The sequence below is a fragment of the Callospermophilus lateralis genome, chromosome 3 (assembly GCF_048772815.1).
Source record: "Callospermophilus lateralis isolate mCalLat2 chromosome 3, mCalLat2.hap1, whole genome shotgun sequence".
Lineage (NCBI taxonomy): Eukaryota > Metazoa > Chordata > Mammalia > Rodentia > Sciuridae > Callospermophilus > Callospermophilus lateralis.
The window spans coordinates 169,068,836-169,089,298 of record NC_135307.1 but is presented as its reverse complement, the minus strand read 5'-3'; the positions used below and the strand labels follow the sequence as shown (position 1 = coordinate 169,089,298).

The following is a 20,463-nucleotide window of genomic DNA, read 5'->3' as shown; positions in this document are numbered from 1 at the left end:
AACCCTTTTGGGAACAAGAGGTCCTTTTTCCCTCTAAAACTGTTTGAAACCAAACTTGTCTCCCAAACCACTACTATGCAGGCATTTCATCAGCTCTGAAAGCAGGTTTTTTATTTCAATTTGTTGGTTGATTTTTGTCTGTCTCCAAAACACTGTGCTATTTGACTCTGGGGGTGGGGGGGTGTCTATGGCTCAGGAAATGGGTCTTTTTTGCTCAAGTGCTTTATTTCTGCTAAGCTAAGCCAATGGTGTGCTTGTTCCAAAAGCAGCTCTCCTGAGATACTGGGGGTGCTCCTGTAGGCAGAGGGACCTAGAACCCCACACCTCTGATCAAAGGATTCAGAACTCAAATTTCCCACCTATTCAGGATCTTCTATAACCCACCTACCACAGTAACATGTCTGGAAACTCCATGAAACACTTTACACTAAGCCCATCACTTTCAGAGTAAAGTAATAAAGTTCCCCCAAATTAATAGCTTTCTGTTCTTTTAATAGAAAGGTAACACACAATTCTTAAGCCCCCTTCACAGCAGATCCACACAAAAGATAATTTCCTCTGATAACCCGACCTATCCTACTAATTAAAATGTAATCTGAATAAAGACTAAAAATATTGAAATTAGTATTTCCCCAGTCTATACTTCAAGCCCCTCTTTAATGAACATAACCAGTCTTCCACTTGCCTTCAGTATTATTAGAAATTCCAAAATTACGGGCTGGGAATGTACCTCAGTGGTACAGGGCTAGCCTAGGATGCATAAAGCCCTGGGCTTGATTCCCAACACTGCAAACAACACTCCCCACCAATCAAACCAAAAAAACAAATCAACAAAATCAACTACCATGAAAAATAAGTCAAGGTGAGCACACTGCGACATATGCCAAACCTCCAGAGGCAGTCAATCTCAGATCAGGATACCCCAAAAGCTGCAGCTCATAGCTCTAACATACCACTCACTGCCCTGAAGTGGGTGGGTGCTCCAAAACTCCAAATCTTGTTTTCACTACCTCTTCAAACAATATGGCCCCCACCGACACCCCTGGTAGCCACATGCAAGCAAAACCATGCAAGTTTAGCCTCTTGCACCTGCACTGCCCAACTCCCGACTTCTCCAGGGGACTTCTGGAGGTGCAGCAGCCAGAGCGGCCTCAGGGCTCCTGGTGTGCCCTCTCCTGTCCTCAGCCTCTTGCACCTGCACTGCCCAACTCCCGACTTCTCCAGGGGACTTCTGGAGGTGCAGCAGCCAGAGCGGCCTCAGGGCTCCCGGTGTGCCCTCTCCTGTCCTCAGCCTGTTGCACCTGCACTGCCCAACTCCTGACTTCTCCAGGGGACTTCTGGAGGTGCAGCAGCCAGAGCGGCCTCAGGGCTCCCGGTGTGCCCTCTCCTGTCCTCAGCACCACTTTTCCTTTGAGAGGAGCCAGAAGGTGCTCACTTCCCTAATTCTAGCCCTCAGCCCTAAGCACCGGATGGGGTGATGTGCCTGTCACAGTCCCACACTGAAAACGGTGCCGCGTAGTTTGTGTTCCTGCTCCCACACGCAGCCCGAAATGTATAGTGGTGGGGGTGGTTAGTGTCGGCCTGGCACATATTCAAGTTAAGCACTGGGCTGGACACTTGGTCAACATCTCTCTGAGGTGAGGCTTATAAGTTAACTAGAGATGCTGTGGTTTGAATATGGTCTGCTCCTTCTAAAACTCATGTTGAAATTTAATTCCCAATATGAAATATTGAGAGGTAGGACCAGGTAGGACCTTTAAGAGGAGATTAGAGCCCAGCCCTTATGAATGAATAACCCACTCAAGTGATTAATAGATTAATCCGTTATCTCAAGAGTGGGCTAGGCTTCTGGCACACTCCCAGTATCAGTCATGTGGCACTCTGCACCATTTCTAGATTCTGCAGGTAAAAAAGTCTATCACCAGACACAGCCCTGTGAAACTCAGACCAGAAAAGATCCTAAGGCCACCTAAGAGATGACAGGAGCATGTCATGGTTACCAAAATGAACTCTCAGCTATAAGAAAGGTCAACATTCCAACAGGAAAACAACCATGGAAATATAAATGGCCCATCTTTTCAAATGTTCAACCTTACTTGTAAGACACAAATTAAAACCATGATAAGAAACTTTTTTCCACCTACTACATTGGCAGAGACCACACATTCTGCTGCCCAGCATGTGGGAAACAGGCATTCATTCATACACTGCTGATGAAATTACCTTAACCGAAGGCAATTGGTGGCACCCCTCCACTTTCCAGGGTGTGCTCCTCTGACCCAACAATCCCACTCTTGGAAATTTATCCTTCAATTACATCTGAGTGAAATGACTTATGTGCAAGGTTAGTCACTGCGGTGCTACTGGTAACAGCAAAATATCAGAAACAATTTAGATGTTTATCAATAGGGATTAAATAAATGATGGTATATTTGTACCATGGATTGCTCTGCACTTAAAAGAATCCAGGGGCTGAGGTTTGGCTTAGTGGAAAAGAGCTCGTCTAGCACATGTGAGGCACTGGATTCGATCCTCAGCACCACATATAAAAATAAATTAATAAAATAAAGGTATTGTGTCTACCTTCAACTAAAAATTATTAAAAAAAGAATCCAAACAGAGTCTCTTTAAAAATCAACTTCCTGGTAACTGCTTTCCTGCATCAGGAATCTCCTCCTACTGAGAACAGAAACTGAGAAGTTACCCTGTGGCCCAGGTAAGCACCAAGGAAAGGACTTAACATGCTTCTGTCTATTTCCTACCTTTTGTCCCATTGAACCCCTTCTCCTGTTATAAAAGCCATTGGTACCCCAAAGCCCCTCAAGATGGAGATTTGAGATTTTTAAAAAAAGGTCTCCTTGGGATGGGGTTGTGGCTTAGTGGTAGAGCGCTTGCCTAGCATATGCGAGACACTAGGTCTAATCCTCAGCACCACATAAAAATAAAAAAAGAAAGATGTTGTGTCCAACTACAACTAAAAACTATATATATATTTTTTAAAAAATCAAGAATACAGCGATAAGATACAGGCATGGTGATACATACGTGTTTAAAACTATCAACTATTCAAATTTAAAGTCAACTGCAGTGTAAGAATCTATATGAAACCTCAAATTCTAAACAGAAAAATTACTTTTTAAGAAGATCAAAAACTTAGAAAAAGGGGGTAAGGAAAAGGATCTCTTATCATGCAGAAAAACCTTCATTTGCTTCTCAGCTTTTTTGATGTTCATACTTCAAAGCACATATTGGTAAATTCCTTTTCAAAACTTATTTTTCTAATGGAAAAGGCTGATCATCTTGCTTGTTCTATTTTGACTTGTCAAGAGCATTGACTCCCCTAAATCATGGAACCTCTGTTCCCAGTAACAGATACCAACCACACTCTAATAATACACTAGCCATACATAGTAATCTACATAGTAGGTTAAAATTCTTTTCCTACACAAAGAGGAGAATTACACCAATTCTCTAGGCTGACTCCAGGAAATGGTCTCCTTTCACACTCAGATCTTGGGATTAACAGTGTGATTCTGAGAAGGGTCTATTATTCTTATAAAAAGAGAATGTTCTCTAAGACAACTTTTATTTTTTGTTGTTGTTATTTTCATCCTTTTTACTTCTAATATAACATTTGAATAATATTGTTACAGAAGTAAAGTAATGATAGCTATCTAAATCAAAGTCCCCAAATCCATTTAATCAACTATAATCTCAAGAGAACTTCAGCAATATTTGTGACACTAGCCTGAGCCTCCCTCTGTTCCCAAAGTCATGTTTAAATTGAGGCAACCCTAAGACAACTATTATCACTACCCAACCAAGACTTTCAACTTTAAAATCTAACCTTCTACTTAGGAATGTACAAGAAGGAAGCCCAAGACATCTGGACAAAGTCAAAGAACAAGAACATGTTCTGGGCTTCCCCGTTTGGTTTTCAGAATAGAACTATTGATATTTAAAAAAGAAAAGAAAAAAGAAAAAAAACCTTTCTGCCAGCTTTTCATTGCTCAGAATGAACATTCAGCTAGGCGTGGTGGTACATGCTTGTAGTTCCACCTACTCAGGAGGTTGAGGCAGGAGAATCACAAGTTTGAGGCCAGCCCCAGCAACTCAGTGAGAACCTGCCTCAAAACAAAAAATGTGTGGTCTCTGCCAATGTAGTAGATGGAAAAAAGTTTCTTATCATGGTTTTAATTTGTGTCCTACAAGTAAGATGCTGCATCTCTGGGTTCAAACCCCAGTGCCTAAAAAAGGAAAACAAATTTGCCATCACATAATCTGGAGTTTAGAGGAATCAAAGCTGCCATTAAATAGCCTCTTCATTCACACCGACAACCCATGTCTGCCAAGGTTGCTTGTCTTAAAAAGATAGAGGAAGGGAAGAGAAAACAGAGAAGGGGAAAGGACAAGGAAAGCAGCCTGGCACAGTGGGCTCTGGGCTCACCATCTGGCCTCTGCAACACTCACCTCCACCCTGCTCAGCAAACCTATCAGTCTACAGCCCTTGGAGTCTCAGGTCTCCTGGAATCACTTCCAGGAAGAGAGTCTTTCCCTTTTTCAAGGCACATTTATTTTATTTTTATTTTTAATTTGTTATATATGACATCAGAATATATTACAATTCATATTACACATATAGAGCACAATTTTTCATATCTCTGGTTGTATAACAGAGTCACACCATTCGTGTCTTCATACATGTACTTAGGGTAATGATGTCCATCTCATTCCACCATCTTTCCTACCCCCATGTTCCCCGCCTTCCCCTCCCTCCCCTTTGTCCTATCTAGAGTTCTTCATCTGATCCTCCCATGGCCCCCCAACCTCTATCCCCATTATGGATCAGCCTCCTTAAATCAAAGAAAACATTTGGCCTTTGTTTTTTTGGGGATTGGCTAACTTCGCTTAGCATTATATTCTCCAACTCCATCCATTTACCTGCAAATGCCATGATTTTATTCTCTTTTAATGCTGAGTAAAATTCCATTGTGTGTATATACCACATTTTCTTTATCCATTCATCTACTGAAGGGCATCAAGGTTGGTTCCACAGTGTAGCTATTGTGAATTGTGCTGCAATGAACATTGGTGTTCTTCTTGCCCCTTCTTTCTAAAGTGGCCACACTTCCAGGCACCGCTCCTCCTCCTAACACTCTCTCCAGGGTCAGGGTGTTCCTCATGAACTTTCCTAATATAAACATGTATTATTTTGTAATCCCATAAGTCTAGTCATAAGTATTTTCAAAAAGTTTCCCCTAAAGAGCATAAAAATGCTTCCAGCTATTTCATATTCTTAAGTTTGCTTGTAGTTGAGGTGGTCACATACTGTATCTTCAAAATCAGCGCCCTTGTGAGTAAGCTGTATCAATAAATACACAGGAACAACAGGTGTAAACCAGGGGGCCCAGGAGAGTCCTGTGTCTGCCATTAAACGGCCTCTTCATTCACCCTGCGTCTTGATTTCTCTCGGCCCCCTTTCTAATGGGTAAATTAGAAACCATTCTATGGCAAAAGATGCAAGGTAAACAGCGCTCACATGTGACACCAGCCACAGGAAGACCAGCTCCCTGAGACCTGGGTTCTCAGCCTTAGCTGACAGAAGACAACAAGAGGGAAAAGATTGCTCAGATGCAGAGGAAATCAACACTTTCTGACTAAATGAACATAGAAAAGGAGTCTTTAGCTCTGTAGACAGACAATGCACTACTTTCCCACATGAATTTCAAAACAAAAAGCCCATTGAGTTTCTCACTTTGCTGATGGGCATTACCAACACATCCAGGTGCCCGATCCCTCCCCTGCAAGCCACTCCTGACTTCTGGTTGTACCTCACCACCCACATCCAACCCAACACCAGTTCTGGTCCGATGTACCTCGTCTGTTCCTCATTTGCCTGACTCCTCCTCCATACTCCAAGGACCCCAATTCTCAAAGCTCCTTGACCCCACCAGGCCTGCCAAATCCTGCACTTCAGTTCATTTCACTGTCCCGAGCCCCACATCACCCTTGTTTTCCCCCTTACCTGACCCAGGGTCCGCAGTCACTACGATACTCTTGCACACACACACACCCCTCTGCTTCCCTCTTTGGTAAAGCAGAGTGCCATCCCAACACACAGTTGAACCACAGCCAACCTTAACCCTGCTCCAGACATGGCTCACAGGCTTCCTTCACTGGTGTCCAAGACAGAACTTTCCCGGCTCCCCTGCAAGCCCTGCCAGCCCTACCTCCCAGCTGCCCCCTCCGCTGGTCCTCTCCCAGTCTCCAAATCTCTTTCCTCTTTGGCAACACGTACCACTTACTGGTACTGCTGTCCAGTCCCCTGGGTTTAAAAACCATCTCCACACTGTCACCTCCCAGCCACTTTTTCCTTGAGCACACAATCTCAAATCCAATTTTCTAACCCCGAAACTGATGTCCCCACAGGCAGCACTGTTCTCTAAACTACCCCTCCTTCAACCTGGTTCTTCCCCTCAGGACTTGACCAACCCACCCTTCCGGATGCTTGGGGAAATGGCTGGAAGTTATCCTTACCTCCTCCCCTTGCTCCACCCTTGTCAGGCCCAGAAGCCAATCCTCCTCCAGAGCTGGCCACTTCTAACCTCCACGTGGCTGGCACCCTGGCTAGAGACACGTCAGCTCCCCTGTCTGTGGAGTCAGCTCTTGCCTGGATCAAAGCTTTTTGCAATCCAGAAAAAGCCAAAACCTTGATCTAGACCCTGAGGCCTATACAATCTCCAGCTGATTCCACCCCTCCAGCCTTGCTCCCCAGCACACCTGCCTCCCTGCCTCAGGATCTTTGCACTTGCTGCCAACACAGTCATGACAAGCTTCCCTCCACTCCTCCAGGCTGTCCTCAAATGCCACCTTGACGGTACAGTCCTTCTGGGCTACCCAAACTTTCATCATGTTAATCCTCTCCCCTGTTTTTTCCTTCATACATATTTATATCTAATATCATCTACACATTTGACTTATTTCTACTGTGTTTTGTCTTGTCTCTCCCACAGGACAGAAGCTCCATGAGGTCAAGGATTTGGGGAGGCACTAATACATACTTTTAAAAAAAATCATGCACAGCCAGTAGTTCAATATAATCCATCTGACCTCACATTCTATTCCTCACTATCTCTCTTTCCTGATTTACTTCTCTTCACAGAACTGGCCAGTGGTGGCCATAAGATTCATATATTTATTTAATGTCTGTCTCCTCTCGCCATTGCAAGGAAACCAATTCTGCTATCCAAATCCACAACTTTTCAAATGAAATCATCATCTCCATCTCCCACCTTCTGAACTTACGGTTTTCCTTAGATTCCATATTTTCTGCAAAGGTACTGTGTTAGTGAGCTTTTCGACACTGTGACCAAAATACCTGACAAGAACTTAGAGGAAGATAGATTTATTTTGGCTCATGGTTTCAGGGGTCTTGGTCCACGGCTGACTAATGCCAGAGCAGAAACATCATGGTGGAAGGCTATGGTGGAGGAAAGTTGCTCAGCTGAAGGAAGCCAGAGAGCAGAAAGAGAAGGAAAAAATAAGAGTGAATAGAAGGGCAGGAGAGAAGTTGAACACTTCCAGGGCATGCCCTCCAACTAGGTCCCACCTCCCTGTAGTCCAATAAGCTATCAATTCACCAATGTCAGAGTCCTCGCAGCCCAATCATGGCCTAAAAGCCCCACCTCTCAACCTTGCTGCGTTTAGGGACCATGCTTTCAAAACATGGCATAACAGGCACCATGCCTGGTGCTGGCCACTGGCTAACATGGGTACCAACCAGGTACCTATGTAAAAAATCTCGGCAGGCATCATGAACTTTCCCCTTCTCTTGGTCCCCAAATCTTAGCATCCCTTCCATCAACCTCATCTCCATTCATATTGTCCCCACCTGAATCCAGGTCTTTGGTACTGCCCAGACCCCAAACTTTTACTATCCAAATCTGTCCTCACTCAAACAGTTACCCCAAACAAGGGGACTTCAGTCCTATAGTGGTACCCTATAGGACCCCCCACTACAGGGCTCACTCCACTCCACTATGCTAGGATTGTCAACTTGCCATCTCTGCCTCCCTTACTACTCGAAAGCTTAGTAAGCTGTAAAGCTTTATGCACAGACAATGGGCCACCTCTCACAGCATGCTGGGGTTTGAACCCAGAGCCTCACACACGCTAGGCACTTGCCCTACCACTAAGCTAGGCCTTCAGTTCACTCTTAAACCACCCTCAAGGATATCTGTTAAAATCAGTATGATCAATGCCCTCCACCTTCTATCAGTGTTGCTTAGGGGCAGCTCAGTTCTTGAATTCCTGCCTAAGACTTTCTTGGGTTCAAGAGCCTATATGATCCGACTGATAGAAACTTTATATAATTAGACAAGTCATATGAACTGGATGTTTTCAGCAAATACCTGCATTTTACCTTCCACAGAACACTAGGAAAGTTCTAAAGCCAGTTTCAGCTCTGAGGCTGTTGGATTCTATTGAATTAGTGTTTGTATCTTATGACTAAATGAAGAACAGATGCACATAAACCTCAGAGAGGTGGTGGCCACATTAATCCCATTCCTAGCCTCCACCTCCGTCCTGTCCCTTAGCAAGTCATTCAAAATGACTTATATTTATATCCAACTCTGGGTTACCACATTCCCAGCTCCCCTGTGCTTACAAGGACTCCCGGTAATGGTGCACCTAAACATTAATGCTTTGAAGAATGTGCCTTCCCAACCACACCCTTACAATTATAACAGTGACAGAGAGGAAAGCCCCCAAATAGGCAAACTTATTTTTAAAAATGTTTCCACACATAAGAAACATAAAGCAATAAATGGGACTGATGCTGGAACCTGCCGGGCTTGGACCCGGAAGCCCAACAAGAGGACTCTGCAGGAATTCACACTCCTTCATGTCATTGTGGGCACTCCCAGGGGAGAGAACAAAGTCTCCACTATATGACCAGATTCTGGACTTACACAGGATAGGAAAGTACCTTTGCACTTTCCAAAAGTTTTCTATTGGATCACAGAGAAGAAAATACCCAAAGACTCCAGAGGAAAAGAAAACAACTGGAGAGAGACTATAAAATAAGTATGTTAGTAACCAAGCCTAATAGCAATCTGTTACTGGGGAGGCAGAGGTAGGAAGATCACAAGTTCAAAGTCAGCTCGGGCAAAGTAGACCTCGTCTCAAAATAAAATTAAAACATAAAAAGGATTGCGAATATAGCTCAGTAGGTAGAGAGTTTGCCTAGCATATTCGAGGCCCTGGTCAACTCCCAATACTGTGGTTTTTGTTGTTGTTGTTGTTTTAAAGGTTTATTAGTGCTCTTAATGATTCAAATGAAGAAACATTTAAAAACAAATATATGCACTAAGGTTGTGGCTCAGCAGTAGAGCGCTCACCGAGTACATGAAAGGCCCTGGGTTCAATCCTCAGCACCACGTAAAAATAGGTATTATGTCCAACTACAACTAAAAAATAAACATTAAAAAAAATACATATAAGGGCCAGGGGCATAGCTCAATGGCAGAGTACACCTAGCATACAGGAGGCCCTGGCTTCAATTCCTAGCACTACAACACAAACAAAGGAAAACAAAAACCAAATACATACAAAAATGAAAAAATAATTTATAAAAGCACACATGTACAAGAAATTAAGAACTAAAGGTAAGCAGAAATGAACCAAGTGGAAATTGTAGAATAATCATTACAATAAAAATCCAATATAAACACATGATTTTACAAATAGATAAAGTAGAAATTACTAGAGGTTTCATCCAGTGGGCAGCCCTGAGAATGGTGTGAGGAAACAGTGGAAGAGAAATAGACAGTGCATAGTTAGAAGTTTATTCACAAGTTGAGAGCAAAATACAATAATTTTTCAGATGCAAACACTAAGAGTCGCCATCTACAAACACTTGGTGTGTTTTAAAAGAAAAGTGAATCAGAAGGATGCAAAAGACAACAGGGAACATGAGAACTGCTAACATACGCTGGTGAATTCTAGTATAAAATATCACCAGTTCAATGCTAAAATAAATAAATTAACCCAAGATCCTAGACTATATGGCAAGGCAAGTGGGAGGTGAAGTCATGGTTCAGTTCTTGTCTCTGAAGTGAAGAAATAATCTGCTGGTCTCTAAGGCAAAAAAAAAAAAAAAGCCAGGAGAGACCTGCAGGAAACTCCTTTTCACTCTTCAAAGCTGGTCTAATTTAAACATGAACAACAAACTAATGAAAAAAGCTATTCATTAGTTTAAACACGATAGAAAATCCAGTTTTGTAATTTTCACTTTATAGACAAAAAGAAAATAGTGATGCCGGTTGTAAAAATCAGAGGACATTTCTTTAAGAGCTAAGGTAAAAACCAAAATATGAATCAATCAAAATACTTAGCAATTCATGTTCACACCTTGCTTTTCTCACTGAGCACCACCCAACACAGAAGGCAAATTCAAGAACAAGGTTTTAAGGAATCCTAGAATGGTATTCTTGACTTAACCACATTTCCAATCTTAAGAGACAAACACCAGAAAGCAAGTTCTCTCTAAAGAGCTTTTTCCTTTTCATAACCAATACTTTTTAAGAAACTTTATACACATCAAACCATAATCTGACATCTGGGGGGAAATATTAGTCCTGAATATAATGGACGAGAGTGATCAGCCTTGTCTGATACCACTTCTTTGGATAAAATTACTTCTATTCTGGAAGTTGCAGCCATAACACGGGCCACAGGCACTGGTGATATGCCATTCCCCTCCCACCTTGCAATAAAAGGAGAGGTGAAATTACCATATTATTTCATAACAGCACATTCTTGGAGAAAAAAAAATTAAGGTTTCAATATCCGGCAGTAAGCACGGGGCCAGTTTTACAATGTTATTAGCAATGCATGCTTCCTCCCTGGAGTTAATCCCAGCAGGGGACTCCAGGCTGGGAGCAGGGCCTCGGTTCAAAGACAATATCTTTGCACTTGCATTTCAAGGCTTCGGCCTTCATTGAAACATAAGTATTAAAGCCTGTTTTACACTGACTCTATGCAGAATTACTTTAGAGTGATCTAAAGAATGAAGACAGGGAGCACTATTACCGGAAGAGTAAAGAAAGTGGGGTGCTTCGCATCATCTTCATATTTGCCTTCTGTGGAACTCCCGGCCTCCATTGATTTGGATGTGGTGTTCTTGCCAATACCCATCATCAAGAGAAGCTGAGTAAGCCTGCGTGGCCAGTGGTGTGAGGGAGTGAAGGCTTATTCAAGCCAGGAGCTCAAATCAGTCAGCTCTTCTGGTGCCTGCAGCACCGGATTCTCAGATGGATATGAGACCTGTGAGTACCATCTCTTAGCACCTGCAAGAGAGATTACAAACAAATCACCACAACGCACACATACAACCCAAGGACCCAGGATCATCTAGTTCCCTGCACAAAAAAAAGTCATATTAGTTAGACCCAAACATCCAAAAATATACTACTCAAGTACCCATTCTCTTCTGAATTGCCCCCTGGAAACCAGGACCACTAAGTTAGATTATCAAAAATATCACAATATCAGGGGGAAAAAAACCAATTAAGGTAAGTCTCTGACATGCATTAGGATATAATAACACAGTTTAACCTAACAGAATATTATGCAGTAGCAATGTTCAGTATCTGCCCTGACCAGGAGTCACACTGGCCACCTGTGGCTCTTATGTGCACTTGAAATGAGGCTAGTGCAAATGAGAAATTGAATTTTAATTAATTAAATTTATATAGCCACTTGTGCCTAGTGGCTATCACACTGGATGATGTGGACACAGGCAATTTATCATGACTGAATAAATGTCAAAATTTGCTACATGTGCCCCATTAAAGGCAGAGGCAGGCATTCAAAGTATTAAAAAGAGGAAATAAAATCAACCTAGGATTAAATGGTCACACAGAATTCCAGGAAGGAAGCAAGGTGAGTTTTTAAATGTACATAATACTACACACACACACACACACACAAAAAAAAGAGAGTCAAACATTAAGTATGAATGAAATGACAAAATAGACCTAAAATAGAAACTCAAACCCTCCCTCTTGCCCCCAAAAAGGAAGGTAAAGTGGCAAGAAACAGGAAAGGACAGGAGGTGGGAGGAGAGGGATCAACATTACCAGACCCAGAATGCATCTGACAAACCCAGAGAAATCGGAGAGACTCTGGCATTTATTAAAGAAATAAGAGGCACTGGGTTCGATCCTCAGCACTACATAAAAATAAAATAAGGCATTCTGTCCATCTACAACTACAAAAAAAATTTTTTTTTTAAAAAAAAAGAAATAACGTAATACTTTGAACTAAGAGAAAAATCTAAGAAAAAGTAAAAATAAGGAAGTTTCTAGAACAATTCTATGCAGCCAAGGCTCAGTGAAGCAGCAGAAAATAAAACCTCAATTTTAAATCATGAAGTGAGACCTAAACAATAAAAGTGACCCTAGATTAATGAGCATTGGGAGAACTCAGCTTTTGAAATTGAGAGGGTACATAGGATTCCTGCGTGGGCTGGCACACATAAATAAAACGTGCCTACGTATGCCTGGATTTTCATAAAGAAAATAACCATGCTCACATGCAGCCATGGGAGGGGCAGAGCCCATGGTCACATTTTACCACCAATTAATTAGTTTCCCGTCAAGAACAAATAATCCAACCAAAATGCCCTGCAAATGTGAAGACAGCCTAGTACATGGAGTGTGGAAATACAAGTAGGAAACTCTGCTCAAGGAATTCTTCATGGGACACTTGTTCATTCAACAAATCCTGTGGCTGAGCGAGGGAGGGGAATGAAATACAAACAGATAAGAAAAAAGAAATAATTATGCAAAGTTTGAGAGTTCAACAGTCAGAGGGTAAAAAGGGAAAATGAAAAGAAACAGCTGCTGGAACATCAACTTGCACGGGTATAATAGAGAGAGCTGGGTTCGCCCAGCACATTCTTTTGGGGGCTACATTTTCAATCCTGCCATATCCACGCTTGTTTAAAGTGGTAGTTCTCAACCCATAATATTCCACTCTCCAGAGGACACGTGGCAAGGTCTGGAGGCACTTTGGGCCGTCAAGGCTGGGAGAGAGCTAGTGGCCTCTAGCAGGAAAAGGCTAGGGTGCTGCTCAACATCCTCAGTGCACAGAAAAAGGGATCTAAGGAAGGAAGCACGGAGAGGGCTTCAGAATCAGGAAAGGGACAGCAATAGGGGTAGAGAGGGGAGGAACACAGTGACTATTGAACAAAAAATATATATTCTTGTGGCTCAGCGGTAGAGCGCTCACCTAGCACACATGAGGCACTGGGTTCGATCCTAGGCAGCACGTAAAAAATAAATAAATAAAACCCAACTACAACGAATACATAATTTATACACACACACACATACACACACACACACACACACACACACACTCATTTCCCCTCATCTTGGAAACTGCTACAAGTCCCCAAAAGAGAGCATTCTGCACCCCAGTCCACAAGGCCAGAAACCACACATCAACCTGAGATCAGAGGTTTCACCCACACAGGATGAACTTTTGTGTGGGTAAATGCCAAGGTCCACAGGCAAAATGCAAAAGATGAAAGCCAAAGGGAGAGGGCAGAGTGAAGTTTAGGGTCTATGTTCAAACTGATACTCTAACAAGAAGGAAAATCTGGGGAGAGTTCACCAACTCATGTGCCCCTCATCCTACTCCCTGCAAAAAGAAAAAGAATAAGCAAGTCTACCTGCTGTCTTGTCCCTGACCACTTGACAGGGGAAGGAGGAGCCAAAGGATGAAAGACCACGATGAAGATACAGCAGGGTGAATAAGAGCATTTTTCTAGTTACTAAGTGCCAACATGCAATAGGAACATCTCTTACCTGTCCTTATATAAATGGCAGTTATTAATAGCCAGTGAGCATATGAGTGATGTGGCCTCTAACTCCACAAAAGTAGAATGTGAGCTTCAGAGAAGTAAAGCTACTCACCAAAGGATATAGAGCCAAAAGCAGTGGAACAGTTTTCTCACCTGTCCTACTTACACAAACAAGACATAAAACTTCCCTTTCAATGCTCAGCTACAGATGACTTCCCTGGACAAACAGAGCCCATGCCAGCTGGCCTCTGAGCACTGCCTCCACAAGACCTGCAGGTGGTTTCTTCCCTCTTTGTCATTCCTGAGGGTGCTCCAGGATAAGGGACACAGCTGGGTGCCTTTTCCAGGGATTCTGCCTCTTATTCTGGCAGCCATCTGGCTAAGCAGGCAGGCAGCCATTATTTCTCTGTGTTACGACCATCTTAATGGCCCTCAGACACTGTGAGGTGGTCACAGAAGTACTGATGTAACTAAGTTACCCCAACAGAAAGGGGTGAAACGAGGGGTTCCCACCTTCATCAGATCAGGAACTCCCCAGTCTGCATTTCTTCCCACCCACCTGGCTACTCCTCAGAACAGGTCACCATCATCTCTCAGCAGCATCTCCCCAAGAACTTAAATCATCTTCCTGTTCCATCTTGATGGCCCTAAACTCTTGTCCATTCTGCAACCACCAAGAGCATCCCATAAAATGTTGGCATCTCTTTGATGACTTGACAATTAGTTTCAGAATGACAAGATTCCTTCCCCAGGAATGATGATGACACCATGATGATGACAGCAGGATGAGTAAGAGATGAAAGGAACGTCCCAACCTCCTCTCCAGGTCTTGCTTTAGCCCCCTCCTAACGTGCTCTGCTTCAGTTCTTTGTAGGTGCTGGCCCTCTTCTAACCCTCTGGATCTTGAACATGCCATCCCTCAAAAATGGGCAGCCTGTACATTGCCCCTTTCTCTTGGGGTATCTTCTGTCGATACCTCCTCTGATTATCACCTCATCACTGTGTCTCAGGACCATGAAGATGGTCTCAAAACAGAAAGATAATGTCCACCTGCCTGCCCTGCCTGCCCAGCCAGCTGCAGGAGCAAGAGGCAGAATCTAGAGTCTCACTATCAGATCTACGGCTCCCAGTGCTGAAGTTGGCTTGTATATTAAAGGTTCCTCAAAAGTTCTGGAATGAGGTATTGTCTTTTTTTAAAGGAACCTAATATGTAACAATCATTCTTGCTTAATACTCCTACTGCATCACACCTATACCTGACAGGGCAGGTGCATTACGCCAGGAACAAGTCAGTGATACAACATCACTGCTAGTCTAAAAGGCACTCAGAGCCTTCACTCTCATCTGCATCTCTGTCTCCATTTCGCATCTGTCTCCTGTGCTCCCGAGTCACCTTATTCCAGGAACAACAGACCTAATCAATAAACATCTTGTGATAAACCAAAGTCCTCACCTCACCAATCCTGAGATAATGATGGTCCAGACCATACCTGATCAATATGCATCTGCTTTGGTGGATTTGCAAAGCTTCCAGCTGTGCAAACTGCCACCCTGGCCCTCATTTCCCTTTCTACAAAACCTTAAGACTTTATCAGTCCCTCAAAGATAGGGCTGAAAACAGACTCCCCTTGCCCTCCCAGTGCAGTTACGCTGTAGGTACCTACTCTGCTTTTCACCATTACTTTTCTGTTTGGTTTTTGGGACAAGTGGCTGGACCTGATGTGTTGGAGCCTAAGACTCTGTAAACATCGGCACTGTATACAAAGATGAGAAAGTATTCAAAAGGAAAAGTCCAAATTACAACTGTATTAAGAGATCTGAAAATCAGAGAATGGTGCAATTAAATAACAAGTTACAAAACACATGAACAAGTGGTGTGTACCTGTAATCCCAGAGGCTCAAGAGGCTGAGACAGGAGGATTGAGAGTTCAAAGCCACCAGCAATGGCAAGGCGCTAAGCAAATCAGTGAGACCCTGTCTCTAAATAAAATACAGTGGTTTAGTGTCCCAGAGTTCAATCCCCAGTACTAAAAAAAAAAAAAAGCAAGATACTTTCAATGGAACTGAATCAAACATTTCCCAAATGCCAGCATTAAGTGTCTACATCAGAGGCTGGCAAACCACCAGCTGGCCTCTTGGTCTCCAGTTAAGAATGATTTTACATTTTTTAAAAACGCTGTGAACCTAGACAGAGACCATCTGGCCCACAAAACCCAAGTAATTCACAGGAAAGTCTGTGAACCCATTGAAAATGAAAGGAAGGACTCCTGCTCAGAATGCCAATAATAATGATAAATATTTATAAATAAAATTTAACAAAGTATGAAGAAAACAATAAAATATTACTAAGGAACATGAGAACTGAATAACCAGAGAGGCGGACAATAGTCCTGAACAGAAAAGCTACTGCCAGGATGTTAATAATTACTAGTTAATACCCCAAAGGAAAACGGGAAGGGTTCTTAGAAATTTTTTTTCTGGAAGAATAATCAAGAATAGCCACAAAGGTCTGAAAAACAGTAAAAGGAATGTGCTCTCACAGCTAGAAACCAAATCTAAGGCTGCAAGAAACAGAAGGGTTTAAGAGATACAAAATCAAACTAACACCAGGGAACAAAGAACCCACGGCTGACACGGGCATGACATGGGCCACTTCAAATCACAGTACAAGATACGGATTTTCCAACATAATATGCCAAGACAACTGGTTCACTGTAATAAAATCCAGAAAAGCAAGGCCTAAGGTTTAAAAAGAAAAAGCTGCTATGGGACTATATATAAGGATGGGGGGACGAGATCTGCTGTGATACACCATGTGATATACTTGCCAATACTGTATTGTGGACTTAAAAATTGGTTAAGAAGGCATAGATCCTGTTAAAAGTGCTAAACACAATTAAAAATTGAGTAGAAAATGCTGAATGTGATTTTTTTTTAAATGAGGCCATGAGTTAAAAGGATTAAAAGCAATTAATCTCATTAAAAATATATAGGTACAACACTAACCTACAATATCTGTGTAAAGTGTATGTTCACTTGACAAAACATGAATCAAACTCAAATAACTTATTTTTCTTTTTATAATCTTCTATATTTTCTAAAATTACTTACTTAGCAATGAAAAATAGGCTCCCTTTCTCCCCGGAGAGCCTGCTGATGTTTGCAATTAGCACAGTTCTTTCCTCCCTTCACACTCCAACCCAGGGTAGTGGTGGCTCCCTTTACAGCATCCCCCCACCACCACCACCACACACACACTATAAAGGAAATTTCTGTTGAGAGCTGAAGACACAGCAGCATGAAGCAATGTTTTCACGTTTAAAGTTCTAAAATAACTTATCAGAAAACACTGAAGAAAAGTGAAGATTCTGCAAATTATGCTTTGCATCTAGGTTATTTTAAAGCTCCCTGGCAGCCAGGGTTAAAAACCACTACCTTTCAGCAAGCAGGAAATCATCAGTCTCAAAATAAAACTCACCTCAAAATAAACACAAGACTGACGAAGAAGAAAAAATAGCAATTGGGGAAACTTATGAATAAGTAGACAAGTAAAACATTCAATCACTAACAAATCTTTTAGTACCTACTAGGTGAAATTACTAGCTCTCCAATCACCCATAATCGGGTAAAAATGCAAAACAAGGGTCAGTTTATCAGCTATTTGGCAAATAGTCATTTCTTTTGTACTCAATGTTTTTTACCTGGTCATTTCTCTTCCTATCCAGGAATCAGTGTCACCCCTCACTGTGGCTTAAGATACTGACTTGAAAGTATGCCAGTATTAGCCAAACAGAGGTTTTGTGTTCTTTTTGTACTGGGATTGAACATAGAGGTGCTTTGCCACTGAGCTACATTCCCTGCCCTTGTTTTATTATTTTTGTTTTCTAACAGCCTATTGCTAAATTGCTGAGGCTGACCTCAAAATTGGGATTCTCCTGCCTCAGCCTCCCAAATCACTGGGATTACAGGGCTGTAAACACCACGGGGACCTCCAACCAGAGGTTTCAAGGACTGAGCTACTCTTAGAGTTAAATACTAAAACCCTATGTTTCTGAAAAGAACCTAAAAAACATATACTGCCATGGTCAGCACCTAGTAGAGTTCCCAGCATATAATATACAATATACAAAGCTTCTGATCACTGAAAAAATTAACCACTAAAGGTTCTCCCCAAGTGTAGAATCCCCCCCTGGCATATACAGCTGTTAGCATAAAACAGATGGCCAACAAATACCAATGAAATACACATTAACCTCAAATAGATGGCACTGAATGACTACTACTTCAAAAACAAATACACTGCAAATCCATCATGTGATCAGGTGATCTAGGCACAAAACCTACAGTTAAAGAATATAAGAAGGATAAGAGAGAAAAGATCAAAGAGTAAGAATCTGTGGTTCATACTTGTAAGCAAAAGTTCAAAAGTCGTTTTATTCCTAATAGCCTTAAACTGGAAACACTCAATGGTCCATGGACAGCAGGTGAACAGGTGAATAATGTGTCCATCCAACGGAATACTACTCAATGGTAGAAAGGAGGCAACCGATGCCCTGAGTAACTGCATGGATAAAGCACACAGACACTGCGTTGAGTGAAGGAAGTCAGAAACAAGACGATTCTCAAAAAGCAGAATTAACCTACAGGGACAGGATACAGTCAGGGGCTACCTAGTATAGGAATGGAGGCAGGGAAGGACTTCCTAAGGGAGAAAAGGGAGCTCAGGAGTGATGGGAGCATGCTATGCTTTGATTGTGACACTGGGGACCCCACGTGTATGCATACCTACTTACTCTAGGTAAACTCTACCTCAACAAAGCCGATTTTAGAAGGGAAAATTGAAAAACTTCTATAATTCCATTTTTTTTTAAAAAAAAGTCCCTCCTCAAAATCTGATTCCAAAGGTCAGATCTGGGAAGCTACACTTTTAACAAACAAAAAAATATTTTCATGCTTGTGGTCCTCAGATCCACCCTGGGGAAGAGCAACCTGGGCTAAGATAAAGCTATTTTTTCTTGCACCAACCTATCCAGACAGGTGGGAGTGTGGCTAAGAAGGAGTTTTGGGAATGAGGACATCAAAACCCCAAGCTGCCGGCTGAAACTTTGGTCTTCACCAAGACAAAAACAAGAGCCACCAGGTTCAATGATAAAGCGCATTTTAAAAGCCAAGTTGTGGTTCTGTGCTTAAACCCCATTATTAAAGGATTACAGTCAAACTGTGGCTGCTACCGTTAAATTCTGCTAAATGCTAAACATGTGACCTAAGTGCTTTTAATCCACGTAAAACAAAAAAGATTATTAGAACAAATATCTTCAACTTTTATATAATCAACTCCCTTCAAATAAAATTAGTTACCCAATACATAGTCCACTGCTTTAGGAAGCTTACAATGCTGATGCTGATACTGATCCTAGCTATAATTATGTCATTTAAAGATCTAGCAATAATGAATGGACCTGTAAGTACTGATTATTATTAGATCTTGTGATGACAACTATGCTCACAGGGCGTGACTGAAAAACACTCAATTGTCCTGCAGCCTTCTCCAAAACCAAGAACTCTTACTCTTATTTTTCACTCTCAAGTTAGTACCCACTAGTGGGTCATGAAATTAATTTGGTGCAGAATTTTTAATACAATGGAATTTAGCAGAACAAAAAGCTTCAGAGCACATCTGACAAGGAAAGGGGGACCCAGTGTCACAGCCTGGCTATGGCTGATATGGAGCGTGGTCCTCCATGTTAACAGGTCGTGGGACTTTCAAGAGGTGGAACCTTAGGAAAGTCATCTGAGGGCACTGCTTTTGGAAGGGCCCCCAGTTAATAACTTATAAGAGGCTTATTTTAAAAGAGCAAGCTTGTCTGGGGGCCTTTAATCCCAACTACTCAGGAGGCTGTGGCAGGAGGATTCCAATTTCCAGGCCAGCCTCGGCAACTTAGCAAGACCCTGTTTCAAAAAATAAAAAGAGCGGGGAATGTAGCTCAGAGGTAGAATAACCCCTACATTTAATCCCTGGTACTGCCCCCGAAAAAGGCAAGCCTGACCTCTGAATCATACTCTGGCTTCCACCTCAACATGTGATCTTCCCCTCTCACTCATGCCCCCTCTGTGATGACATTCAGCATGGGCAGCCTTGAGAGAACCACCTCCATGCTCCAAAACAGAGAGATAAAGAAATCTCTTTTCTTTACCCACCTCAAATGACTGATACACTCATAGTTTCAAGGTAAATGCCTTGCAATATGGAATCAATCAAAATAAGTCCTAAAGCTCTGCAGTTACACAAAGGCACATATTCCCAGAGCCCAACTTAATTTTTGCTGAACTCAAACACACACCCATAGAAATAATCTGCCAAAGTGAGAAAGTGGGGCAAGATGACACCAATAACAAAATATCCTGTCCCCCAACTCTCTGCAACAGTGGTCTACTTTATGCTTTGAAAATAGCCCTCACTGCTCTGCCACTGAGACATATTTTTTAAATGGACATGTTTGTTCCTCTTCCTGATCTCTCCTTCCTGATCTGATCTCCCAGGTCTTCTCCTCCTTCATCTTCCCCTCCTTGAGTTTGCCTCCCAAGTCTCA

General features: G+C 42.3%; 1 protein-coding gene across 4 annotated transcripts in view; it reads right to left on the bottom strand.

Annotated features, from left to right (window-relative positions):
- The window catches only part of Slc23a2 (solute carrier family 23 member 2), a 113,904-nt gene that overhangs the window by 50,560 nt on the left and 42,881 nt on the right, over positions 1–20,463 (bottom strand). For all 4 annotated transcript variants that reach the window (XM_076851567.2, XM_076851568.2, XM_076851569.2 and 1 more), the window contains one exon: positions 11,095–11,351. In XM_076851567.2, coding sequence (XP_076707682.1) covers positions 11,095–11,202 — 108 coding nt within the window. In that variant the 5' untranslated portion in view covers positions 11,203–11,351. The remainder of the gene's footprint in view (positions 1–11,094; positions 11,352–20,463) is intronic.